The 27,958-nt window shown below is 49.7% G+C and overlaps 2 protein-coding genes across 2 annotated transcripts in view; both read right to left on the bottom strand.

The window, feature by feature from the left end:
- Positions 1-27,958, bottom strand: part of LOC135892661 (IgGFc-binding protein-like) — a 108,467-nt gene that overhangs the window by 43,733 nt on the left and 36,776 nt on the right. Inside the window, exons 7-14 of the mRNA XM_065420456.1 lie at positions 13,183-13,753; positions 10,709-11,304; positions 6,665-7,235; positions 6,218-6,411; positions 5,479-5,620; positions 4,525-4,859; positions 1,361-1,934; positions 326-903 (exon numbers count right to left, since the gene is read on the bottom strand). Coding sequence (XP_065276528.1) covers positions 326-903; positions 1,361-1,934; positions 4,525-4,859; positions 5,479-5,620; positions 6,218-6,411; positions 6,665-7,235; positions 10,709-11,304; positions 13,183-13,753 — 3,561 coding nt within the window. The remainder of the gene's footprint in view (positions 1-325; positions 904-1,360; positions 1,935-4,524; positions 4,860-5,478; positions 5,621-6,217; positions 6,412-6,664; positions 7,236-10,708; positions 11,305-13,182; positions 13,754-27,958) is intronic.
- Positions 15,636-27,072, bottom strand: LOC135892561 (IgGFc-binding protein-like). The gene is made up of 6 exons (XM_065420363.1): positions 26,481-27,072; positions 26,030-26,223; positions 24,211-24,352; positions 23,156-23,490; positions 16,712-17,285; positions 15,636-16,237 (listed from the first exon to the last, which is right to left on the bottom strand). Exons 1-6 carry the CDS (start codon positions 27,070-27,072, stop codon positions 15,636-15,638), a joined length of 2,439 nt encoding a protein of 812 aa, XP_065276435.1.

Below are 27,958 nucleotides of genomic sequence, written 5' to 3'. Positions count from 1 at the left end.
TTTTTAAGAGCAGGTTAGACAAACACCTGTCAGGGATGGTCTAGATAATACTTAATCCTGCCATGAGTGCCGGGGACTTGACTAGATGACTTCTCGAGGTACTTTCCAGCCCTACGATTCTATGATTCAGACACCTTCTCACACATCCAAAGTGTAACCACATCACCGCAATCCATAAATATCTCCATTGGCTCCCTGGTTATAGAATAATATATTCACCCTATATTTCAAAATCCTTCCATGCATTGTCTGCAAGTTTTCTGGATCACACAGGTGACTTTCCGCAAAAGTTTTAGAGAGATTAGAGACAATTTGAGAAACTCACCAGGACTTTCCCAGGGAATTGATTGCTGACCCTGAGGTTGGTCTGATACACCTTGATCTGTACAGGAGCGGTATTGTTCTGCTGGAAGTAGACTTCAAAGTCCACCAGTCCCTCCGCCTTCTTGCACAGAGCCGTGAGCTGGTAGCGGCAGGTGCCTTGGAAGTCATATCTCTGTCCATCAAAGGTGGTGTAGTGCAGATTCCTTGTCACAGAGCAGGTGGCGTAGCTGGAGGGGTAACAGCCTCGTACGCCGTTCACTAGCCCGCACCTCTCCGACTGTTTGCACGTGGCGGCCACGCATTCGACTTGCCTAGTGGTTGCATTGCATATGCACCGTGTCCCACATGCCTCATTGACCCAGAAACTCTCATTGGGGGCATAGGGGCGCCCCTCGAATAGGCACCCACAGCCGTGCATGGGTATGCATTTGCCCTGGCTCAGCACAAAACCATCCTTGCACTGGCAGCTCTCCACGCAGGGGTCTTCGCAGCTGCTGGGGGCAGACTGGTCCACACACGTGGATGGGCAGGCTGTTCCACAGAGCTGGTACTGGCTGTTCTCCAGGGGGCACTCCATGGCTGCGGAGTGAAGGACCCACAGATTTAGCAGCAAGTTCTCTCCAAGCAAAAGCAATATTTAAAATAGGTAGAGGGAGACGTATCTTGTGGGGCTCTGAGAGCCCTCGAATCCCAGTGACCTGAGCAGGAGGTGAGAGTGCTCAGCACACTGCAGGAGGTGCTTAGCACCTTACAGGATCAGGTCCATGGTAGGAAGAGTGACTTAAAAACTGGCATCATTTTACCCCAACCATCCATGAGTTATCAGTGGACGTTAGATACTCAAAGTGACAGGCACCTTAGCAATACCACAGACAGACAAACACTGTGGGTACAATAGAACCCAGGAGTCCTGATTTCCCAATCGCTGCTCAATCCCAAACCACTCGATCCAGGGCTAGAACTCAAGAGTGCTGAGCCCCAGGTTCCCCGGTCTAACCAGCAGACCGTAGACCTTGGCATACAAATCTGTACTCACGGCATCTGGCCAGCTGCCTCCATTCCCCAATCCTGACCCCCTCCAGCTGGCAGGCATCCGCGTAGGCCTTCAGGGCCTCACACACGGCCTTCCGGTAGCCGTCGTTCTGGCACAGATCATACACGCAGTTGTCCAAGTAGACTGTAGGATCCACCTTGCTGTGGCACTGGCTGAAGGGCCCATCTGAGACCTTGGTTATCAGGCCGCACGAGGCCTCCTCCTTGTACTTTCTGGCTATGCTGGCGGCACAGGGCCTGCAACCTCCAATGCAATCGTGCCAGCAAAACTGATCCTCATCTTCCACTGCCCAGCTTTTCCCCAGGGCGGTGACACTGGGAGCCAGGTCCCCGTCCGGGGTCCGGAAGTCATCGGAGAGGTCTCCGTTATAGTTGCCGCACAGGCCGCACAGGCTGTTGGAGAAGACCCTGGGGATGGTGATCCTCAGGTGGTTGTTCCAGTCATAGGACATGCTGAGGTTGAAGTCGGTGCGGAGGACGAGGGAGGTGCCGCTCTGATAGAGCCGAAGGGCCCCGTTGTTCAGGGAGATGGGTAAGTGGGCCCTGGTGTTATTCACCTTCACGGTGAGAAAGACAGGGCAAAGGTCATAACTGAGTGCAATAGTCTGTCATTTGCAAAGTGGCCCCTACTCAGATTAGCAAGGGGTGCAACCTGGACCCAAATCTCTCAGTTAATCTGGACCCAAATCTGAACCAGAATTACTTTAAAACACCATATTAAATAGATCTGAGAGGAGAAATGTAATTCTTTTTGGAGGATTTCAATGTTTTGAAAGTTGTTTAATAATGGAACCACACTTTCAAAAGTCAAGACTGGGATCCTAAATTCTTAACTTTCCTGCACACAATGGCTTAACTACATTGCTTGGAGTGTGGATTTTTCATGCCCCTGAATAGAAATTGGTATGTACCAGGCTTGTTATCCCAAGGAGAGTCTCTGACACGCTTCAAACCAAACGCACTGCTTCAGATAGAATAAACAAACAAATTTATTAACTACAAAGGTAGATTTTAAGTGATATTAAGTGATAAGCAAAAAGTCAGAGTGGTTACCAAAATAAAATAAAATATAAGCACGCAGTCTAAACTCTCAGCCCTATTAGACTGGGCAGCATCTAGATTAAGCAGTTTTTCTCACCCCACTGGATATTGCAGTCCTTAGTATACAGGTTTGTTCCTTAAACCTGGGCCTATCTCCTCTGTTGGAGTCTTGTATTCTTCTCAGTGTCTTAGGTGCTTGCAGGGAAAGTGGGGGCAGGAAAAGGACCCAGTGTGTGTCCACCCTGTCTGTTTTATACCCTCAGTCCATGTGTTTGGGAAGCACAAGTCCAGGCATGTCTGGGGAGCATTGCTGAGTCTTTCCAAGCAAGGCTGAGCAATTTCCCTTGTATGGTCTCATGCAGGTGAGTCATTGCATTGTAGCTCCCTTGCTGGACAATGGCTTTTGATAGGTTGTTTGACACCTGCCCAGGCATTGGTTATTTTCCTTGCTGTTGCCTCTGGGGAGCTAATATCTGGCTGATTCCCCAACTTACAGCATGTTTTAGTGACCACCATACAACACAATTCTCATAACTTCATATGCATGAATGATACACATATATGGATAGAGAAATGACTTTCTGCAGATCATGACCTTTCCCCTGATACCTTACTAGGCACACTTTATATGTAAGATCACGATTATATGAAAATGAGGAATATGGGGATTACAGTATGCTCCCCCAAGGTATAGAATGTAACACCGGGGATGAGGGATTTGGAGTGCAGGAGGGGGCTCCGGCCTGGGTCACAGGGGTTCGGAGTGTGGGAGGGAGATCTGGGCTGGGGCAGGGGACTCAGGTGCAGGAGAGGGTGAGGACTCCATCTGGCAGTGCGGATTCTGGGGTGGAGCCAGGGATGAGGGGTTTGGGGTGCAGGAGGCAGCTCTGGGTTGGGGTGTGGGGCCGAGGGGTTTGGAGTGTGGTAGGGGGCTCCGGGCTGGGGCAGGGAGTTGGAGTGTGGGAAGAGGTACGGGCTCTGGGCTGGGGCCAGAAATGAGGGGTTCAGGGTGCGGGCGGGGGCTCCAGGCTGGGGCAGGGGGTGGGATGCAGGAGGGGTTGTGGGGTGCGGGCTCCGGGTGGCGCTGACCTCAGGCGGCCCCGGCATTTCCCAGGAATGGAGGATGTCCACGTCATGCCTGGGGAGAGGCGGCATGTTATGGGGCTCCATGTGCTGCCTCCACCTGCAGGCCAGGGGGCTCCGTGCACTGTTCCCACCCGCAGGCCCTGCCCTTGCAGCTTCCATTGGCCACAGTTCCCAGCCAATTCCAGCTGGAGAGCCGGTGCTCGGGGCGGTGCCTGCAGGCGAGGGCAGTGCGCGGAGCCCCCCTTGCTGCCCCTCCGTGTAGGAGCCGTAGAGATATGTTGGCTGCTTCCCGGGAGCTGTGCTGAGCTGGGCATGGTGCCTGCCTGCCCCTCTGTGGCCAACCGGACTTTTAGCAGTCCAGTCAGCTGTGCTGACCAGAGCCACCAGGGTCCCTTTTCGACTAGGTGTTCAGATTGAAAACCAGATGCCTGGCAACCCTAGCGTGTCTGTTAGAGTTGTTAGGGAGTGGCGCCTGCGGGGTTGAGGGCTGCGTTGGTTAAAGTCATTAGGGAGCAGCTCCTGGGACTGCCGCGTTGGATAGAGCTGTTAAGGAGAAGCTCTGGGGAGGGGGAAGGGGCTGTATCAGTTAGAGCCATTGGCGAGTGACGCAATTCCCGGGGGGGGGGGGGTTGTTTTGACCCTTGTCTCTAACTCCTGGTTCCTGACTCCAGATCTGGCTACTAGTCCTGACTGCCACTGCTCCAGCCAGTAGGTCTGACCACCCACGTCCCAGCTGCTGACATTAGCCCCAAGCACAGTGCTTCGGAACTGGGTCAGCGCCCCCTGCACCATTCTACGACACACAGTACCTGGTATTGCCATGATGGGAATTGGGGTCAGCACTGGGATACCTGTACATCTGAACATAGTACAGCACCCCCTAGTACAGTGCTGTGCCTTCAGGGACAGCACCAATTCAGGAGGAGAGCACCCTCTATTACTTAAACAATTCTACCCCCTGCAACACCTTGGGTAAATGTTTTCAAGGTAACCTAATTACTGACCACGCTCAACACTTACCCCCACAAAGCCGACCTCGGCCCTGGCTGCTGTGATGGTGACTCCATCCACCTGGACAGTTACCGACCCAATGTAGAAGACCTGTGTGTTCCCCCTATTCTCGCTCTTGGCCATGACATGGAAGGAGGGCAGGACGGAGTCATCCCTGCAGGTCTTGGCCACCGTGTAGTTGCAGGACCCATGGAAATAATACGCCCGTCCATCGAAGGTGTGGTAATGCAAGTAACCCCCAGCCCAGCATGTGGCCTGAGAGACTTGCACACACTCTGGCTGCCCATTTATCATCTTGCAAATAGTTCCTTCTCTGCAGCGAACCACACTGCAGGATGGAATAACTAGTGGGGAAAGACAATAGAAAGACAAGAAACACCAGACTAATCAGTTATATATGAGAGCAGACAGGTGGCTGAGGGGGCTGTGAAAATTGGGATGGCAGGAACAGGGAACATAGCCACCGCCGTGCCAACCCCATGGGCGGGAGGTGGCCGTGGCGCTTATTCGGTTTCATGGGAGAGTCAGGCTGCGTCAGAAAATGACCTGACCTTCTCGGGCTTGGGCTCCTCAAATATTAGGCCCAAGCAGACCTCTAGCATGAAGCAGGCAAGGAAAGTGGCTGAGAGGTGATGGGCTCTGACACTGCCCAGCTGACTGATGGTCCCTATGGGACTGTATGTAGCCAGGGTGTTCTGTTTATAGCAGCCCCCAGGCTGCGCCCAGGGAGAGAATCACGGAGTGTGCTCAGCTCCCTGACAGTTGCCCACCCGACTCTGCTGGAGAGACCCAACAAGTCTTCCCATCTTTCCAGTCGAAACGTTGTACTATTAGGGGTCAGAGTTCCAGGCTAAATGAACGGGGGGGAGAGCGAGAAGGGTCAGGAGACATAACCACAGCTGTTTACTCGCTGCCTGTACAATAACCCTTCAGGGCATGTTTCAAACAATGACTGTCCTGTACCTTTGCTGATGCAGGCCCTGACGCCATCTCTAATCTGGCAGATTTCTTCTCGGGAGCAGCCGTGGGCTTTACAAGTCACCCCTCGAGCAGGAACGCAGGTGCAGCTTTGCTGGCACTCGTTCGTCAGGACCGTCTCATTGGGCTGATGGAACGTTTGGAAAACAGGAAATAACAGAATGTAACTGGAAATGACTATTTAAAATAATTTTTGACAGCGCTAAACCCAGAGCTGTGGATGTGTTTTTCTAACAGATGTGCTCTCGGAATGACATTGGGGCAGGTCTCTGGCCTGGGTTATACAGGAGGGCAGACTAGATGATCACAATGGACCCTTCAGGCCTTAGAATCTATGTATCTATAAAAATGTCCATTGTGTCATAATATTATTTCCTCTTGCCTTTAGAGAGAAAGGCTGTGTAATGGGGTGAGGACTGGGCTTAAGGCCAGGAACAATTCTTAGGTTTTAACCTCCCATCTGCTACTCACTCACTAGATGGCCTTGAGCAAATCATTGCACCTATCTCTGCCTCAGTTTCTCCTCAACAGGCACAGGGCATAAAATCTTCTGGCCTTTTTTGGCATTTTGAGCATTAGATACTATCAGAGAGGGAAACCAGCCTTGATGGACCAATGCTCTGATGCAGTGTAGCAAACCCTATATTCTTGACCAGTGTAGGGATTAAGATATGGACAGAGCAAAAATTAGATCAGATCCAGATGCTCCAGCAGGGGGCGGTACCTTGTAATATCTCCCACGCTCGAAGCACCCACAGCTCTGCAGAGTCACACAGCCCTGGCCGTCGAAGAAGAAGCCACCGTCACACTCGCAGCCTTCAGCACAGGTCTCCGGGCAGTCCATGATTTCTGCAGAGCAGGCGGTGGTACAGAGGTCAGCGCAGACCTCGTAGTGGCTGTTGACTGGGCAGCTCACAGCTTAAATAGAGAGAAATATAAATGATGGCTGGAAAGATCTCACACCACGGCCTAGAGGGACAGACATGGAGGAGAGGAGAGCAGGACAGGGAGGAGAGGAACAGGGTACCTTTAGATGGAAACATGAGATTGTTGGTTCCCACCCAGAAGAGTTCCAGAAGAAGCCCAGAGGCCTGGAACGAGATGCCCAGTAACACTGACTCCCTCCCTTCCCCAGTGCGTCTCACAGCTACTACACTATCAGCGCACTTACAGCAGAAGGAGGTGTTTCTCCAGGGCTGGATGGGGGCCCCGGCCTCTTGGCAGGCCGTCACGTAGCTGTGGATGCTCTGGCACAGAACCTGTGCGTCCCCGTTGCCCAGGCACAGATCATACAGGCAGTTGCTCTGATACACACTGGGGCTAACCAGGCCGTGGCAGGCCGTGAAGGGGCTGTTGGGGTCTGTGAGCAGCCCACAATAGTTGCGCCCTTTGAAGACCTCCTTCTTCTCTTCGCAAACTGGACAGCTGTTTCCAGGACATCTGTCTGTACAGGATGCTCCTGGGATCTGGACTTCCCAAGCAGAGCCAAATGCTGCTGCATCAGGGGCTGTCCTGCCATCAGGGAGCAGGAACTCCTCGTCCTGCTGTCCATTGTAGTTCCCGCACAGGCCGCACGTCTGGCCCTCGTAGCTCCCTGGGATGGTGACCCTGGCCTGGTAAACCAGGTCGTAGCTCACAGTGAGGCCGAAGTTGGTTTGCACCAGAATGTTTGTGCCATGTTGATACGCTCTAAGTCGTCCATCAGCCACGATCACTGGGAGGTTGTGGAACACCCCGTTCACCTGGAGGAGAGAGAACATTCCCTGTGACCACGGGGGAGCAGGGACACAGACAAGATTCTGCTCTCACTGACACATGGCATAAATCAGAATGACTCCAGATTTCACTTTGGGATGACTTGTCCTCACCTTCCAAGGTCTTCACATTGTCCCCCTAGTCTACATCTCTTCTCTCCTCTCCCCTTCACCCCATTTCCCTCCCTGTTCTCTCTTTACCATCCCTATTTTCTCCAACCATGGTTGGCTTGCACCTCCTTTTCATGAGAGCTCCTGCACACAGAACAGTCTCCTACTTCTTGTCCATCTCCCCTTCTCCTAAACACCCATTTCCCTGGTGACACCTCATTCCTTCACCCCGTGCCTTCTTCTCCTATCTCGATCAATTTTCCACATCTTGTATTTCTCCCACATTCTACAGGCCACTATCCTCCAATCCCACTGAAGAGTGCCAAAAGAAACTACACCATCTGCTCAAGTATCAGGGGGTAGCCGTGTTAGTCTGTATCTACAAAAACAACAAGGAGTCTGGTGGCACCTTAAAGACTAACAGATTTATTTGGGCATAAGCTTTCGTGGGTAAAAACCTCACTTCTTCGGATGCATAGAGTGAAAGTTACAGATGCAGGCATTATATACTGACACATGGAGAGCAGGGAGTTACTTCGCAAGTGGAGAACCAGTGTTGACAGGGCCAATTCAATCAGGGTGGATGTAGTCCACTCCCAATAATAGATGAGGAGGTGTCAATTCCAGGAGAGGAAAAGCTGCTTCTGTAATGAGCCAGCCACTCCCAGTCCCTATTCAAGCCCAGATTAATGGTGTTGAATCTGCTCAAGTTAAACTCCCTGCTATAGCACAGGAACAAATCTACTCGGACACACCCCCAGAGCCCCAACCAGGGGTATTCTATCTGCTACCCAAAATCCATAAACCTGGACACCCTGGACGCCCCATCATCTCAGGCATTGGCACTCTTACAGCAGGATTGTCTGGCTCTCTCCTCAGACCCTACGCTACCAGCACTCCTAGCTCTCTTCGAGACACCACCGACTTCCTGAGGAAACTATAATGCACTGTTGAGCTTCCTGAAAACACAATCCTGGCCACCATGGATGTAGATGCTCTTTACACCAATATTCCACATGAGGATGGACTACAAGCTGTCAAAAACAGTATCCCTGATGAGGCCACGGCACACCAAGTGGCTGAGCTTTGTGACTCTCTCCTCACCCACAACCATTTCAGATTTGGGGAAAACTCATACCTTCAAGTCAGCGGCACTGCTATGGGTACCCACATGGCCCCACGGTATGCCAACATTTTTATGGCTGACTTAGAACAACGCTTCCTCAGCTCTCATCCCCTAGTGCCCCTCCTCTACTTGCGCTACATTGATGACATCTTCATCATATGGACCCACAGGAAGGAGGACCTTGAAGAATTCCACCTGGATTTCAAGAATTTCCACCCCATCCACCTCAGCCTGGACCAGTCCACACAAGAGATCCACTTCCTGGACACTACAGTGCAAATAAGTGATGGTCACATAAACACCACCCTATACCGGAAACCTACTGACCGTATTCTGAAGCATTCTTAAAACTACAATACCCACCTGGGGAAGTGAGGAAACAGATTGACAAAGTGAGACAGGTACCCAGAAGTCACCTACTACAGGACAGGCCCAACAAGGAAAATAACAGAACACCACTGGCCATCACATACAGCCCCGAGATAAAAACTCTCCAGCACATCATCAACGATCTACAACCTATTCTGGAAAACAATCCCTCACTCTCACAGACCTTGGGAGGCAGGCCAGTCCTCACTTACAGACAACCGCCCAACCTGAACCAAATACTCACCACATCACAGAAACACTAACCCAGGAACCAATCCCTGTAGCAAACCTCGTTGCCTACTCTGTCCCCATATCTACTCTAGCGACACCATCAGAGGACCCAATCACATCAGCACACCATCAGGGACTCATTCACCTGCACATCTACTAATGTGATATATGCCATCATGTGCCAGCAATGCCCCTCTGCCATGTACATTGGCCAAACCCAGACAGTCTCTACGTAAAAGAATAAATGGACACAAATCGGACATCAGGAATGGTAACATACAGAAGCCAGTAGGAGAACACTTCAATCTTCCTGGATATTCTATAACAGATTTAAAAAAACTTGAACAAAAAAACTTCAGAAACAGACTTCAAAGAGAAACTGCAGAACTAAAATTAATTGGCAAATTTAACACCATTAATTTGGCTTGAACAGGGACTGCGAGTGGCTGGCTCACTACAAAAGCAACTTTACCTCTCCTGGAATTGACACCTCCTCCTCAGTTACTGGGAGTGAACTACATCCACCCTGACTGTATTGGCCCTGTCAACACTGGTTCTCCACTTGTGAGATAACTCCCTTCTCTTCATGTGTCAGTATAATAATGCTTGCATCTGTAACTTTCACTCCATGCACCTGAAGAAGTGGATTTTTTACCTACGAAAGCTTATGCCCAAATAAATCTGCTAGTCTTTAAGGTGCCACCGGACTCCTTTTAAAAGATCACTTAAACCTCCAGGATGAAGATCGTAGCTGACAACTTCGTTCTTCTGGAACAATAAGGGTAAAGTTTGCCTGTGCAGGAGATGGAGCTTTACTGGTGAGCAGTTCGAAGAACAAAGGACCCTGACAAACCTCACCACTTCTGCCCCAAGTACAAGGTGCGTTTCTCTGACCTGTTGTCTCTAACACACACACAGAGACACACACACACACACATTGCCATATATATATATGGCAATGTGTATGCACATTTATATCTTTTAAAAGTAAATCCAATACAAAACTCTCCCCTGAGCGCACATCTCCTCCTGGGGATAGGATGAGAGAGTTGGTCAAGTTACTTAGTGTGTTGCTGGAAGGTGCTCAAATACTACATGGATGTGCATGTTATAAGAATTTGTAAGAGGGTGGCTTGTCCTTTAAGGCCAGTGGGTCAGCCAACCGTGATTACGAAGGAGGCACACCTGAGCAGGAATCCCCTGATTCCCCTATAAGAGCAGCAGGACGAAGATGGGAGGCTGGCCCTGCAGAGAGAGTTCTCAGGGAGAACAGAAGAGAATCAAGAGGCTGATGGGAGCGAATAGACTCCAGCAGGGAAACTTGAAATTTGGGGAGCATGACTACAGACAGGAAAGAACTCGGAGTGACCTGGTATGGAGAAAAATGAATGGACTTGAAAACTTTATTTTGCATGTTTGCTAATTTAATAATCCAGACCCTAAGGAGGGCAGCTGTTATTCAATTTGTCTTGTGAGCTATTGAGGAGCCCAAGAGGGGAAGCTGAGGCAGACCACCTGCAGCGCAACCTTTACCGCAACGGGGCATTAGGGAGTTGGCCAAACTGCAAACAAACCTGTGTAGAATAGAATAAAATCTCTGACCATGCAAATGTGGAGGACTTACCATGATGAGCCCCTGTTTGTTTTGCAGCAGGGTGAGTGTGATCCCATACACTTTAATGGATACCAGCTTGGCCACGGACATGTTCCTGGTGCCCCAATCTTCTTTCTCTATGCTGATAGTGAATGGTGTTAGGTGACTGGCATCGGTGCAGGTCTTGGCCAGGATGTAGGTGCAGGTGCCTTGGAAGTCAAAGGAGACCCCGTCGAAAGAGAGGTAGTGGGGATGGCCAGAGGCAGAACAGGTCGCAGATCCAAATGGGCGACATTTCTGGACACCGTCCACCACCCCGCATTCCTCACCAGTGCCGCAGGAGAATGCCTTACACACAGCCTCCCCACCAGCCTGACACACGCACTGCTCCTCGCATGAACCGCTAGGGTGGAAGGTCTCCTCAGCCTGGTAGTAAAGTCCTCTGTGGAGGCATCCGCACTGGGAAATGGGGACGCAGTGGTCGCCACTGAGAACAAAGCCCTCGTCACACACGCAGCCTTCCTTACACTGGGTCGTGCATTGCACCGGGGCATAGAGGTTGCTGCATGTCAGATCGCAGCTGCTGCTGCAGAATTCATAGTGACTGTTCGGGGGACAGGACGGAGCTGTAATTAGAACAAAGAGTTAGCTCACACAGTGCGTTAGGAACTTGTAAAAAGGAACCGTTACTAGAAGATGCAATTTCATTTAAGCTCCTAATTTTCTATTTCCTTGGTTTGGTTAATGAATAAAAGGCACCATGTGTAACCCAGTTTCAGGTATAGTTAACTGGTTGCTTCAAAGAAACCAGGTAGTGGGATATAGGTAATCGCTTTCCTAAGGTTAGGCTTCCAATTTGGACCAAGGTCAAGGTGTAAGGAGTGGAGGGCCCATGGACCTGGGAGTGTTCTGAAGAGCTTTTCACCACTAGCTTATTGTTTTGAGTCCAGGTCAGTAGTGCCTAAAACTCATTCCCAGATGATGACTTATGGGACATGAGTTGGTGGGTTCCCAGACCAGTTCCTAGTGGACAGACATCTCAATTAGTGAGTCACCACCATGTCCCAACTCTAATTATGTCCCAGTCTCAGCAGATAAGCCAAGGACTAGATGGGCTATGAACGGCACCACTACATTTCTATCAAAGCTTTTGATACCATCTCCCACAGAATTCTTGCCAGGAAGTTAAATTAAGTATGGATTGGATGAATGGACTATAAGGTGGATAGAAACCTGGATAGATTGTTGGGCTCCACAGGTAGTGATCAATGGCTTGATGTCTAGTTGGCAGCCGGTATCAAGCAGAGTGCCCCAGGGGTTGGTCCTGAGGCCAGTTTTGTTCAACATCTTTATTAATGAACTGGATAATGGGATAGATTGCACCTTCAGCAAGTTCGCAGATGACACTAAACTGGGGGGAAGGTAGATACGCTGGAGGGTATGGATAGGATACAGAGGGACCTAGACAAATTATAGAGGATTGGGCCAAAAGAAATCTGATGAGGTTTAACAAGGACCAGTGCAGAGTCCTGCACTTAGGACGGAAGAATCCCATGCACTGCTACAGACTAGGGACCGAATGGCTAAGCAGCAGTTCTACAGAAAAGGACCTGGGAATTACAGTGGATGAGAAGCTGGATATGAGTCAGCAGTGTGCCCTTGTTACCAAGAAGGCTAAGGGCATATTGGGCTGCACTCGTAGGAGCATTGCCAGCAGATCGAGGAAAGTGATTAATCCCCTCTATTCAGCAATGGTGAAGCTTCATCTGGAGTATTGCATCCAGTTTTGGTCCCCCCGATACAGAAAAGATGTGGACAAATTGGAGAGAGTCCAGTGGAACGAAAATGATTAGGGAGCTGGGGCCATGACTCATGACTTATGAGGAGAGGCTGAGGGAACTGGGCTTGTTTAGTCTGCAGAAGAGAAGAGAGGTGGGATTTGAAGCAGCCTTCAACTATCTGAAGTGGGGTTCCAAAGAGGATGGAGCTCGGCTGTTCTCAGTGGTGGCAAATGACAGAGCAAGAAGCTATGGTCTCAAGTTGCAGTGGGGGAGATCTAGTTTGGATATTAGAAACACTGTTTCACTAGGAGGGTGGTAAAGCTCTAGAATGGGTTACCTAGGGAGGTGGTGGAATCTCCATCCATAGGGGCTATTAAGGCTCGGCTTGACAAAGCCCTGGCTGGGATAATTTAGTTGGGGTTGGTCCTGCTTTGAGCAGGGGGTTGGACTAGATGACCTCCTGAGGTCTTTTTCAACCCTAATCTTTTATGATTCTATCTCTAGACAGTGCCCCTCTGGCCTGGGGTGCAGCACATTGATAGGGCACCGTGAGGGGGCAGCTTCTACAGCCACTGCCTGTACTATACCCATACTTTGGGCTCCTTTGTTAATTAAGAAATGTTCTACATCACTTCATGAGCTCAGCATTTAAACCAACATCTACCAGCCAACTTGGAATAGTGATCCCCACGGGGCAGGCAGCGGTGAACATGGGGGACTCACAGCAGAATTTCGTAGTCCTCCAGAGAAGCACCATAGCTCCAGCTTCCTGACATGCCTCAGCATAGCCAGCAATGGCCTGGCAGACATTACTCTCCCGCCCACTGAGGGCACAATAGCCGTGTACACAGTCTACGAAGTATCCATGGGGCTCCACTTTGCTGTGACATCCTCTGAAGGGGCCACTCTTGTGGAGGATGATCCCACACTGCCCTCTGCTACCTCGTTGTTGTTTTTCAATAGTCTCTACACTTGCGCATGGTGGTATCGTTACTGCAGAGCATCCCGGGAGGTCGCCCACCTTCCAGCTCTGGCCAAAGCTGACGGGGTTTGGTGCCAGTGTGCCATCCCTCATGAGCATGTCGTCCTCCCTGTCACTGTTGAAGTTGCCACACAGACCACACACGGCTCCCGCGTAGGTCACTGGCAGAGTGACTGTAGTGCGTCCTGACCACCCAGCAAAGGTAATAGTGAGCCCAAAGTCTGCCTGGATCACTGTGGCCCAGCCATTTCTATACACAGAGATTTTCTTATCAATGAGGTTGAAGGGAAGATTCATCAGGACACCGTTCACCTGTTAAAGCAAGACACATGGGATATGAAACATTGCTCGCCTCTGCTGGAACCTCTCACCCCAGCACAGAGCTCTGGTCCATGATTAGAATAATAAGCCACCTCTGTTCAAATAATCATCAAGTCTTGGGGAGTCAGGGGTAACGGAGGAACTCAGGGAGAGAGAAGGGGCCTAGGAGTGACCCTGGATGGTGTTGGGTATGGATGGGAGGTTTCTCTGTGTGGGGGGTGGGATTGTTCGGGTGTTGGGAAACCTCCCCCATGAAGACCCTGGATGACCCCAAGCCTCTGCCATTCAGTCAGGCACATCTGCCCCTATCCCCACACCCCTCATCCCCACGGGTCTCTGCAGCCTCCCTCCCCCCTCCCCAGGCTCAATGCTGTCAACCAACTAGCTCCTGAGCCCATGTGCCAGTCTGTCCTCCCTACAAGTCATTCTGAACCCCAGTCTGTGACCCCCCCCAGCAGCCCTGTGTGCCCCACTCTGTCCTAAACTGGCTCCACGGGCAAGGTGCTGCTCATGGGGGAATTCTGCATCACTGGGCATAGAATTTAGTATTTTCCCGCATAAAATACATTTGTTTTTGTGCCACAGCGGCCTCTGGTGGGCAAAAGTCAGAACTGCAGAACTTATGCAAAATGTTTTTTATGTGGGAAAATACAAAATTATGCGAGACAGATATTTCCCCAGGAGTAACAAATGCAAAGTACTCCACTTAGGAAACAACAATCAATCAGTTGCACACATACAAATGGGAAATGACTGCCTAGGAAGGAGTACTGCAGAAAGGGATTTGGGGGTCATAATGGATCACAAGCTAAATATGATTGAACAGTGTAACACTGTTGCAGAAAAAGCAAACATCATTCTGGGATGTATTAGCAGGAGTGTTTTAAGCAAGGCACAAGAAGTAATTCTTCTGCTCTACTCTGCGCTGATTAGGACTCAGTTGAACTCTTCAATCTCCCTGGACATTCTATAACAGGTTTAAAAGTAACTATTCTTGAACAAAAAAACTTCAGAAACAGACTTCAAAGAGAAACAGCAGAACTAAAATTCATTTGCAAGTTTAACACCAGTAATTTGGGCTTGAATAGGGACTGGGAGTGGCTGGCTCATTACAAAAGCCGCTTTGCCTCTCCTAGAATTGACACTTCCTCATCTATTGTTGGGAGTGGACTACATCAACCATGATTGAATTGGCCCTGTCAACACTGGTTCTCCTCTTCTGAGGGTCTCTCTTCTCTTCATGTGTCATTATATAATGCCTGCATCTGTAACTTTCACTCCATGCATCTGAAGAAGTGAGGTTTTTTACCCACGAAAGCTTATGCCCAAATAAATCTGTTAGTTTTTAAGGTGCCACCGGACTTCTTGTTGTTCAAATACATAAAAGGTTGTTACAAGGAGAAGGGTGAAAAACTGTTCTCCTTAACCTCTGAGGAGAGGACAAAAAGCAATGAGCTTAAATTGCAGCAAGGGAGGTTTAGGTTGGACGTTAAGAAAAACTTCCTAACTCTCAGGGTTGTTAATCACTTGAATAAATTGCTTAGGGAGGTTGTGGAATATCCATCATTGGAGATTTTTAAGAGCAGGTTAAACAAACACCTGTCAGGGATGGTCTAGATAATACTTAATCCTGCCATGAGTGCCAGGGACTTGACTAGATGACCTCTCGAGGTACTTTCCAGCCCTATGATTCAGACACCTTCTCACATATCCGAAGTGTAACCACATCACCCCAATCCTTAAATATCTCCATTGGCTCCCTGTTTATAGAAGAATGTGGTTACAATTCACCCTATATTTCAAAATCCTTCCATGCACTGTCTGCAAGTTTTCTGGATCACACAGGTGACTTTCCGCAAAAGTTTTAGAGAGATTAGAGACAATTTGAGAAACTCACCAGGACTTTCCCAGGGAATTGATTGCTGACCCTGAGGTTGGTCTGATACACCTTGATCTGTACAGGAGCGGTATTGTTCTCCTGAAAGTAGACTTCAAAGTCCACCAGTCCCTCTGCCTTCTTGCACAGAGCCGTGAGCTGGTAGCGGCAGGTGCCTTGGAAGTCGTATCTCTGTCCATCAAAGGTGGTGTAGTGCAGATTCCTTGTCACAGAGCAGGTGGCGTAGCTGGAGGGGTAACAGCCCCATACGCCGTTCACTAGCCCGCACCTCTCCGACTGTTTGCACGTGGCGGCCACGCATTCGACTTGTTTAGTGGTTGCATTGCATATGCACCGTGTCCCACATGCCTCATCGACCCAGAAACTCTCATTGGGGGCATAGGGGCGCCCCTTGAATAGGCACCCACAGCCGTGCATGGATATGCATTTGCCCTGGCTCAGCACAAAACCATCCTTGCACTGGCAGCTCTCCACGCAGGGGTCTTCGCAGCTGCTGGGGGCTGACTGGTCCACACATGTGGCTGGGCAGGCTGTTCCACAGAGCTGGTACTGGCTATTCTCCAGGGGGCACTCCATGGCTGGGGAGTGAAGGACCCACAGATTTAGCAGCAAGTTCTCTCCAAGCAAAAGCAGTATTTAAAATAGGTAGAGGGGGATGTATCTTGTGGGGCTCTGAGAGCCCTCGAATCCCAGTGACCTCAACAGGAGCCGAGGGTGCTCAGCACACTGCAGGAGGTGATTAGCACCTTACAGGATCAGGTCCATGGTAGGAAGAGTGACTTAAAAACTGGCGTCATTTTACCCCAACCATCCATGAGTTATCAGTGGACGTTAGATTCTCAAAGTGACAGGCACCTTAGCAATACCACAGACAGACAAACACTGTGGGTACAATAGAACCCAGGAGTCCTGATTTCCCAATCACTGGTCAATCCCAAACCACTCGATCACGCCCCCTCCCAAAACCAGGGCTAGAACTCAAGAGTGCTGAGCCCCAGGTTCCCCGGTCTAACCAGCAGACCGTAGACCTTGGCATACAAATCTGTACTCACGGCATCTGGCCAGCTGCCTCCATTCCCCAATCCTGACCCCCTCTAGCTGGCAGGTGTCTGCATAGGCCTTCAGGGCCTCACACAGGACCATCCTGTAGCCGTCGTTCTGGCACAGATCGTACACGCAGTTGTCCAAGTAGACTGTAGGATCCACCTTGCTGTGGCACTGGCTGAAGGGTCCATCTGAGACCTTGGTTATCAGGCCGCACGAGGCCTCCTCCTTGTACTTTCTGGCGATGCTGGGGTCACAGGGCCTGCAACCTCCAATGCAATCGTGCCAGCAAAACTGATCCTCATCTTCCACCGCCCAGCTTTTCCCCAGGGTGGTGACACTGGGAGCCAGGTCCCCGTCCGGGGTCCGGAAGTCATCGGAGAGGTCCCCGTTATAGTTGCCGCACAGGCCGCACAGGCTCTCAGAGAAGTCATTAGGGACGGTGACCCTCAAGTGGTTGTTCCAGTCATAGGACATGCTGAGGTTGAAGTCGGTGCGGAGGACGAGGGAGGTGCTGCTCTGATAGAGCCGAAGGGCCCCATTGTTCAGGGAGATGGGTAAGTGGGCCCTGGTGTTATTCACCTTCACGGTGAGAAAGAAAGGGGAAAGGTCACAATTGAGTGCAACAGTCTGTCATTTGCAAAGTGGCCCCTACTCAGATTAGCAAGGGGTGCAACCTGGACCCAAATCTCTCAGTGAATCTGGATCCAAATCCTAACCAGAATTACTTTAAAACATCATATTAAATAGAGCTAGGTGGAGAAATGTAATTCTTTTTGGAGGATTTCAATGTTTTGAAAGTTGTTTAATAATGGAACCACACTTTCAAAAGTTGAGACTGGGATCCTAAATTCTTAACTTTCCTCCACAGTAAAAATCATGGTTTTAATAAAGACACTGGATTTATAGATTATTACAGCAATCTGTAACTCAATAACACACCCTTTGTATCCTATGATGTCAGTGGGTTTAACCACTTATGCTAAACAATCTGTTCTACCTTGTATTTAGCTATGACACTCTGAGGGCTCGTCTACATTTGGAAAGCCGCAGCTGTGGAAAATCCACACCCCTGAGCAACGCAGTTACACTGACCTATCCCCCGGTGCAGGTAGCGCTATGTTGACAGGAGGGCATCTCCTATTGACATAGGTACCACCCATCAGGGCATGGCTACACTACAAAATTAAGTTGACCTGATTTACATCAGCATAAAGCCACCTCAATGATTACATCGCTTGTGCATGTCTACTCTTTGCTCCTTGTGTCTGTGCGATGTGCGTCCTCACCAGGACTGTCAGTGTGGGGCATTGTGGGATGGCTTCTCAAAGCCAGTAACAGTCCATGTAATCAATGCAGAACCTACATTGATATGGCGTCGACCTAACTACATTGACATTGACTCTACAGCTCTCATGGAGGTGGAGTTATTAAGTCGATGTAGCAGGGACAGTTATGTCGGCGGGAGCGAAATTTCACGGTAGACACTTAAATAGTTAGGTCGAGGTCAACGGCTTTGCATTGTAGACTGGGTGGAGAACCTTCGCCAACAAGAGAACCTGTCCGGTCGGCCTAGGGAGCATCTTCACGAGGCGCTACAGCTGTGCAGCTGCACTGGTGCAGCTCTGTCAGTGTGGACAAGCCCCTCCGATGGCTTAATTACATTGCTCAGAGTGTGGACTTTTCATGCCCCTGAATAGGCGCCGACTCCGTGGGTGCTCTGGGGCTGGAGCCAGGGCCGGCTCCAGGGTTTTTGCCTCCCCAAGCAGCCAAAAAAAAAAAAAAAAAAAAAAAAAAAAAAGCCGTGATCTCGATCTGCGGCAGCAATTTGGCGGGAGGTCCTTTGCTCCGAGCGGGAGTGAGGGACCATCCGCCAAATTGCTGCTGAATAGCTGGATGTGCCGCCCGTCTCCGGAGTGGCCGCCCCAAGCACCTGCTTGCCAAGCTGGTGCCTGGAGCCGGCCCTGGCTGGAGCACACATGAAAAACAAATAGTGGGTGCTGAGCACCCACTGGCAGCCCTGTGTATCAGCTCCTTCCCCTCCTTCCCAGTGTCTCCTGCCCACCAAGATCAGCTGTTCTGCGGTGTGCAGGAGGCACTGGTGTGGGAGGGGGAGGAGCAGGGGTGGAAAGAGTTGCAGAGGGGGTAGGGGCTTGGGGGAAGGGGTATAGAGTGGTTGGAGCACCCCCTGGGAACCAAAATTTGGTGCCTATGTGCCCCTGAGCGACATATCTGGGTCAATCTAATTCTCTAGCATAAACCAGCCATGAGAACCCTTCCCAGACCTGAAGAAGGGCTCTGGGTAGCTGGAAGACGTGTCTTTTTCATAGATTCATAGATTCTAGGACTGGAAGGGACCTCGAGAGGTCATCAAGTCCAGTCCCCTGCCCGCATGGCAGGACCAAATACTGTCTAGACCATCCCTGATAGACATTTATCTAACCTACTCTTAAATATCTCCAGAGATGGAGATTCCACAACCTCCCTAGGCAATTTATTCCAGTGTTTAACCACCCTGACAGTTAGGAACTTTTTCCTAATGTCCAACCTAAACCTCCCTTGCTGCAGTTTAAGCCCATTGCTTCTTGTTCTATCCTTAGAGGCTAAGGTGAACAAGTTTTCTCCCTCCTCCTTATGACACCCTTTTAGATACCTGAAAACTGCTATCATGTCCCCTCTCAGTCTTCTCTTTTCCAAACTAAACAAACCCAATTCTTTCAGCCTTTCTTCATAGGTCATGTTCTCAAGACCTTTAATCATTCTTGTTGCTCTTCTCTGGACCCTTTCCAATTTCTCCACATCTTTCTTGAAATGCGGTGCCCAGAAATCCAGTAGAGGCCTAACCAGCGCAGAGTAGAGCAGAAGAATGACTTCTCGTGTCTTGCTCTCAACATACCTGTTAATGCATCCCAGAATCACATTTGCTTTTTTTGCAACAGCATCACTCTGTTGACTCATATTTAGCTTGTGGTCCACTATAACCCCTAGATCCCTTTCTGCCGTACTCCTTCCTAGATAGTCTCTTCCCATTCTGTATGTGTGAAGTTGGTCCAGTAAGAGACATTACCTATCCCACCTTGTCTCTCTAACACCCTGGGACCAGCATGGCGACTACGACACTGTAAACAGTTCAAAGGTTGGAATTTTGAGGGCGAGGGGGGTACATCAGTTAGAGCCATTAGGGAGCGGCTCCTGCAGGGGTGGGGGCCACATCTCGGGTTGCCAACTTTCTAATTGTAGAAAACTGAACACCCTTACTCTGCTCCCTGCTCTGAGGCCCCACCCCCCTCAGAAACCCCTCCTCCATTCACTCCATCCTCCCTCCCTCTGTCGCTTGCTCTCTCCCATCCTTGCTCACTGACTCATTTTCATCGGGCTGGGGCAGGGGGTTCGGGAGCAGGAGGGGGTGAAGGCTGTGGCTGGGGATGCGGGCTCTGGGGTGGGTCCGGGTGTGATGTTCCCCTGGTGATATCCGGACTGGTGATCTGCTAGGTCACTCCAATCCTTGACTCTGGGAGCCAGCCTTACCCTGCTCTGCTGTGAGAACCCCCACTCCTGGGCTGTTCACACACAGCCTCTGCCATGTAAGCTGCTCCTTGGATTAATGAGGCTAATAAGGAGTTTAGGGATAATGGTAGGATGACAAATGGGAATGAGGATATGGAGGTAGATATTACCACATCCGAGGTAGAAGCCAAACTCGAACAGCTTAATGGGACTAAATCGGGGGCCCCAGATAATCTTCATCCAAGAATATTAAAGGAACTGGCACATGAAATTGCAAGCCAATTAGCAAGAATTTTTAATGAATCTGTAAACTCGGGGGTTGTACCGTCTGACTGGAGAATTGCTAACATAGTTCCTATCTTTAAGAAAGGGGAAAAAAGTGATCCGGGCAACTACAGGCCTGTTAGTTTGACATCTGTAGTATGCAAGGTCTTGGAAAAATTTTTGAAGGAGAAAGTAGTTAAGGACATTGAGGTCAATGGTAATTGGACAAAATACAGCATGGTTTTACAAAAGGTAGATCATGCCAAACCAACCTGATCTCCTTCTTTGAGAAGGTAACAGATTTTTTAGACAAAGGAAACGCAGTGGATCTAATTTACCTCGATTTCAGTAAGGCATTTGATACGGTTCCACATGGGGAATTATTAGCTAAATTGGAAAAGATGGGGATCAATATGAAAATTGAAAGGTGGATAAGGAACTGGTTAAAGGGGAGACTACAACAGGTCGTACTGAAAGGTGAACTGTCAGGTTGGAGGGAGGTTACTAGTGGAGTTCCTCAGGGATCAGTTTTGGGACCAATCTTATTTAATCTTTTTATTACTGACCTTGGCACAAAAAGTGGGAATGTGCTAATAAAGTTTGTGGATGACACAAAGCTGGGAGGTATTGCCAATACAGAGAAGGACCGGAATATCATACAGGAAGATCTGGATGACCTTGTAAACTGGAGTAATAGTAATAGGATGAAATTTAATAGTGAAAAGTGCAAGGTCATGCATTTAGGGATTAATAACAAGAATTATTGTTATAAGCTGGGGACACATCAGTTGGAAGTAACAGAGGAGGAGAAGGACCTCGGAGTATTGGTTGATCACAGGATGACTATGAGCTGCGAATGTGACATGGCTGTGAAAAAAGCTAATGCAGTCTTGGGATGCATCAGGGAGGTATTTCCAGTAGAGATAAGGAGGTGTTAGTACCGTTATACAAGGCACTGGTGAGACCTCATCTGGCATATTGTGTGCAGTTCTGGTCTCCCATGTTTAAGAAGGATGAATTCAAACTGGAACAGGTACAGAGAAGGACTACTAGGATAATCCGAGGAATGGAAAACCTGTCTTATAAAAGGAGACTCAAAAAAAGGCTGAGGGGAGATATGATTGCTCTCTATAAATATATGAGAGGAATAAATACCAGGGAGGGAGAGGAATTATTTAAGCTCAGTACCAATGTGGACACAAGAACAAATAGATATAAACTGGCCATCAGGAAGTTTAGTCTTGAAATTAGATGAAGGTTTCTAACCATCAGAGGAGTGAAGTTCTAGAACAGCCTTCCAAGGGGAGTAGTGGAGGCAAAAGACATATCTGGCTTCAAGACTAAGCTTGATAAGTTTATAGAGGGGATGGTATAATGGGTTAGCCTAATTTTGGCAATTAATTGGTCTTTGACTATTAGCGGTAAATATGCCCAATGGCTTGTGATGGGATGTTAGATGGGGTGGGATCTGAGTTACTACAGAGAATTCTTTCCTGGGTGTCTGGCTGGTGAGTCTTGCCCGCATGCTCAGGGTTTAGCTGATCACCATATTTGGGGTCGGGAAGGAATTTTCCTCCAGAGCAGATTGGCAGATTGGCAGAAGCCCTGGGGGTTTTTCACCTTCCTCTGCAGCGTGGGGCACAGTCACTTGCTGGAAGATTCTCTGCACCTTGAAGTCTTTAAACCATGATTTGAGGGTCACGCCTGGGAAGTGGCGGCATGTCACGGGGCTCCGTGTGCTGCCTCCACCTGCAGGCCAGGGGGCTCCGTGCACTGTTCCCACCCGCAGGCCCTGCCCTCGCAGCTTCCATTGGCCACAGTTCCCAGCCAATGGCAGCTGGAGAGTTGGTACTTGGGGCGGCGCCTGCAGGGGAGGGCAGTGCATGGACCGCCCCCCCTTGCTGCCCCTCTGCGTAGGAGCTGGAGGAACATGGCGGCTGCTTCCCGGGAGCTGCGCTGAGCTGGGCATGGTGCCTGCCTGCCCCTCTGTAGCCAACCGGACTTTTAGCAGTCCAGTCAGCTGTGCTGACCAGAGCCACCAAGGTCCCTTTTCGACTAGGTGTTCAGATTGAAAACCAGATGCCTGGCAACCCTAGCGTGTCTGTTAGAGCTGTTAGGGAGCTGCACCTGCGGGGTTGAGGGCTGCGTTGGTTATAGTCATTAGGGAGCAGCTCCGGGGAGGGCCGCGTCAAATAGATTTGTTAAGGAGCAGCTCCAGGGAGGGCTGTGTCGGACAGAGAAGTTGGGGAGCAGCTCCAGGGAGGGCGGCATCGGATAGAGCCATTAGGGAGCGGCTCCTGCGGGGGAAGGCGCTGTGTCAGTTAGAGCCATTGGCGAGTGACGCAATTCCCGGGGGGGGGGGGTTGTTTTGACCTTTGTCTCTGTAGGTCTGACCGCCCATGTCCCAGTTGCTGACATTAGCCCCAAGCACAGTGCTTCGGAATTGGGTCAGCGCCCCCTGCTGGCCACCTGCACCATTCAAAGAGACAGTGCACCCTACTGGGATACCTGTACATCTGAACATAGTACAGCACCCCCTAGTACAGTGCTGTGGCTTCAGGGACAGCACCAATTCAGGAGGAGAGCACCCTCTACTACTTAAACAATTCTACCCCCTGCAACACCTTGGGTAAATGTTTTCAAGGTATCCTATCTAAGTACTGATCATGCTCAACACTTACCCCCACAAAGCCGACCTCAGCCCTGGCTGCTGTGATGGTGACTCCATCCACCTGGACAGTTACCGACCCAATGTAGAAGACCTGTGTGTTCCCCCTGTTCTCGCTCTTGGCCATGACATGGAAGGAGGGCAGGACGGAGTCATCCCTGCAGGTCTTGGCCACCGTGTAGTTGCAGGTGCCGTGGAAATCATACACCCGTCCATCGAAGGTGTAGTAATGCAAGTAACCCCCAGCCCAGCACGTGGCCTGAGAGACTGGCACACACTCTGGCTGCCCATTTATCTTCTTGCAAATAGTTCCTTCCCTGCAGCGAAGCACACTGCAGGATGGAATAACTAGTGGGGAAAAGACAATAGAAAGACAAGAAACACCAGACTAATCAGTTATATATGAGAGCAGAAAGGGGGCTGAGGGGGCTGTGAAAGCCAGGATGATATTTAGTGTCCTTGGAATCCTACTTCTTAATATAGCCTGTTTGTGAAATGGACCAAATGATCGATTGATCTATCTATCTATCCCCATACACTGTATCTATCTACTCCCATGCACCCTTCACAAATCTCTCACAAGTCTCCGCTGAGGAAATCCCTGCCTAGGTGAGACCTTTCGTGGCATAAAGCCAGCAAAGTGGTCTCCTGTGTCTCCTTCCCCACAATGCCTGGCAGAGGTGGTGCAACCCAGAGGGGCATGTTGTGGGCAGCATTGAGCAGGCAAAGGAGGGTGGCTGGGATGTGATGGGCTCTGACAGTGCCCAGCTGACTGATGGCCCCTATGAGACTACAGCCAATAGGCTCCATTTAGAGTAGCCCCCAGGTTTTAATCAGCTGCCCACCCTACTCCGCTGTGCACGCCAGAAGCAGGACGCAGCAGACACTCTGACCCAACAAGGCTTTTCATCTTTCAAATTGAAATTCTGTAATATTATGGCTCAGGATTCATGGCTAAATAAAGGGGAAGAGAAAGTGAAAAGGGTGAGGAGACATAATCACAACTACTTTACTCACTCCTTGTGCAATAACCCCTCAGACATGTTGCAATCAGTGACTGTCCTTTACCTTGGCTGATGCAGCCCATGACGCCATCTCTGATCTGGCAGGTTTCTCCTCTGGAGCAGCTGTGGGCTTCGCAGGTCACCCCTCGGGTGGGAACACATGTGCAGCTTTGCTGGCACTCATTCATCAGGACCGCCTCACTAGGCTAAGGGGACGTTTGGAAAAGGGGAAATATTGCAATGGAACTGGAAACAATTATTTAGAATATTTCTGGCAGTGCTAAACTCAGAGCTGTGTGGTGAGGTGTGTGAATGTGCATATTGTGTCATAACATTATTTCTCTGTCTAAAGGCTGTCTGATAGCTTTCTTTGATGGGGTAACAAGCCTTGTGGATCGTGCGAAAGCAGTAGATGTGGTATATCTTGACTTTAGTAAGGCTTTTGATACTGTCTCGCATGACCGTCTCATAGACAACCTAGGGAAATACAACCTAGATGGAGCTACGATAAGGTGGGTGCGTAACTGGTTGGAAAACCATTCCCAGAGTGTAGTTATCAGTGGTTCAGTCATACTGGAAGGGCATAATGCGTGGGGTCCCACAGGGATCAGTTCTGGGTCCAGTTCGTTCAATATCTTCATCAATGATTTAGATAATGGCATAGAGAGTACACTTGTAACGTTTGTGGATGATACCAAGCTGGAAGGGGTTGCAAGTGCTTCAGAGGATAGGATTATAATTCAAAATGATCTGGACAAACTGGAGAAATGGTCTGAGGTAAAGAGGATGAAATTCAATAAGGATAAATGCAAAGTACTCCAGTTAGGAAGGAACAAATCAACTACACACATACAAAATGGGAAATGACTGCCTAGGAAGGAGTGCTATGGAAAAGGATCTGGGGGTCATAGTGGATCACAAGCTAAATATGAGTCAACAGTGTAACCCTGTTGCAAAATAAGCTAACACCATTCTGGGATGTGTTAGCAGGAGTTTTGTAAGCAAGGCACAAGAAATAATTCTTCTACTCTACTCTGCACTGATTAGGACTTAATTGGAATATTTTGTCCAGTTCTGGGTGCTACATTTCCGGAAAGATGTGGTCAAATTGGAGAAAGTCCAGAGAAGAGCAACAAAAATGATTAAAGGTCTAGAAAACATTACCTCTGAGGAAAGATTGAAAAAATGGGTTTGTTTAGTCTGGAGAAGAGAAGACAGAGGTGACATGATAACAGCTTTCAAATACATAAAAGGTTGTTACAAGGAGGAGGGAGAAAACTTGTTCTTCTTAACCTCTGAGGATAGGACAAGAAGCAATGGGCATAAATTGCAGCAATGGAGGTTTAGGTTGGATATTAAGAAAAACTTCCTAACTGTCAGGGTGGTTAAGCATTGGAATAAATTGCCTAGGGAAGTTGTGGAATCTCCATCATTGGAGATTTTTAAGAACAGGTTAGACAAACACCTGTCAGGGATGGTCTAGAGAATACTTAGTCCTTCCATGAGTGCAGGGGACTGGACTAGATGACCTCTCGAGGTCCCTTCCAGCCCTATGATTCTATTATTCTAATGGGTTAAGTGCTGGTCTGACAGCCAGGAACACCCCCTAGGTTCCATTCTGCCTTCTGCTCCTGACTCATTGTGTGGCCATGAGCAAGTCACTGCCCCTCTCCGTGCCTCAGTTTCTCCATAACAAGCAAAGTGCGTTTAATCTTCTTGCCTTTTTTGGAACTTTGGGCATTGAGTACTAGCAGAGCTGGGATGCCAGGTTGGATGGGCCAGTGCTCTGATCCATTATAGCAAACCCTTTCCCTGACTAGTGTAGGATTTAAGATGTGTATAAAGCAAAAATTAAATCAGACCCAGTCCACTTGCGGCTGTACCTTGTAGTATCTCCCCTGTTCGAAGCATCCACAGCTCTCCTGAGTCACACAGCCCTGGCCATCGAAGAAGAAGCCCTCGTCACATTGGCAGCCTTCGGCACAGGTCTCCGGGCAATCTATGATGTTTCCAGCACAGGTGACAGTGCACAGGTCAGCACAGACCTCATAGTGGCTGTTGGCAGGGCAGGTCACAGCTTAAATGGAGAGAGGAATAATTATTGGTTGGACAGATGTCATACCACAGGCTAGAGGGAGAGAGACATAAAGGAGAGGAGAACAGCACAGGAAGGAAAGGACAAGGACACTGAGGTTGTTGATTCACACTGAAAGAGTCTATGAAGAATCCCAGAAGTCTGGAGTTTTGTTCGCATAAATGCTGTCTCCCTCTCCCCTTTTGTCCCGCACCCAGCGCACCTTGGCTACCTGAGCTCCTTCAGTATCACGGACTTACGGCAGAAGGAGGCGCTCCTCCAGGGCGGGATGGTGACCTTGGCCTCTTGGCAGGCCGTCACATAGCTGTGCATGCTCTGGCACAGAGCCTGTGCATCTCCATTGCTGAGGCACAGATCATACAGGCAGTTGCTCTGATACACACTGGGGCTGACCGTGCCGTGGCAGGCAGTGAAGGGGCTGTCAGGGGCTGTGAGCAACCCACAGTAGTGGCGCTGTTTGAAGACGTCCTTCTTCCTCTCCTCACAAACTGGACAGCTGTTCCCAGCGCATCTGTCTAAACATGATGCTCCTGGGACCTGGACTTCCCAAGCAGAGCCAAATGCTGCCACATCAGAGGCTGTCCTGCCATTGGGGAGCAGAAACTTGCTGTCCTGCTGTCCACTGTAGTTCCCGCACAGGCCACAGGTGTGGCCCTGGTATCGCTGTGGAACGGTGACTCTGGCCTGGTAAACCAGGTCGTAACTCACAATGAGGCCAAAGTCAGTTTGCACCAGGATGTTAGTACCATGCTGATATGCTTGGAGCCGCCTGTTGACCGTGATCACCGGGAGGTTGTGGAACACCCCATCCACCTGTCCGAGACAGAGCATTCCACTGTGAGAAGGGGGAGTGGACACTGGGCAGGGGCGGGGACAACGCGTTTTCAGATTCTGCTCTCGCTCACACCATGGACTAAACCCAGAATGACCCATGACTCCAGATTTCACTTTGGAATGACTTATCCTCATCTTCCAAGCTCGTGACATTGTTACCTGGCCTATATCTCTTCTCCCTATCCACCCACCTGCCTTCCTCCTTATCCTCTCTCTTTTCCATCCCTATCTCCTCCACCCATGTTTGGCCCACACCTTCTTATCATGACAACCCCTGCACTCAAAATAATTTCCCACTTCTTTTCCATCACCCCCTCTCTCCTAAACCCCACTTTTCTCATGAATCCTTCTCCATTCACCATTTCCCTCCCTCTCCTGTCTGGACCAATTTCCAATATGTCACGTTCTATTTGTTCCAAGGTAAACTACAGGCTTCTCAGGGGAATTGATCATGGGACAGATTCTTCAACAGAGAGGCCAATGGAGTTCCCAAGGGGAGGAATTTCATCCCATGTGTGCAAAATATAAGGTATGTAGAGAGGTTTCCCAGGTAATTAATATTAATAAATATGGGGTATGAATCAAGAAGAGAGGCAGAGAAGATGCATCTGAGCTGCAGGATGCTCAGCTTGCCCAACAGAAGCTCTCACATAGCAACACCCATGAGTGATGCTTTCTACCGTCTCCAGTTTACTGCTGGGGGAATTCTGTGCCACTCGCAATGCAGAATTTGTGCAGAAATTAATGTTGTGCACAGAATTTCCTTCCTCCCCCCGAAATGGGCTGCAGACCTGCTGGCCGCCTCTAGGGGCCACTGGACCCAGCAGAGCCCAGCTCACAAATAGAAGACCAGGAGGAGTGGGAGGGAGCTGGAGGCTTCCCA

Source organism: Emys orbicularis, chromosome 20, assembly GCF_028017835.1.
Source record: "Emys orbicularis isolate rEmyOrb1 chromosome 20, rEmyOrb1.hap1, whole genome shotgun sequence".
Lineage (NCBI taxonomy): Eukaryota > Metazoa > Chordata > Testudines > Emydidae > Emys > Emys orbicularis.
The sequence above is the reverse complement of the archived record's forward strand: the minus strand, read 5'-3'. Positions and strand labels throughout refer to the sequence as shown.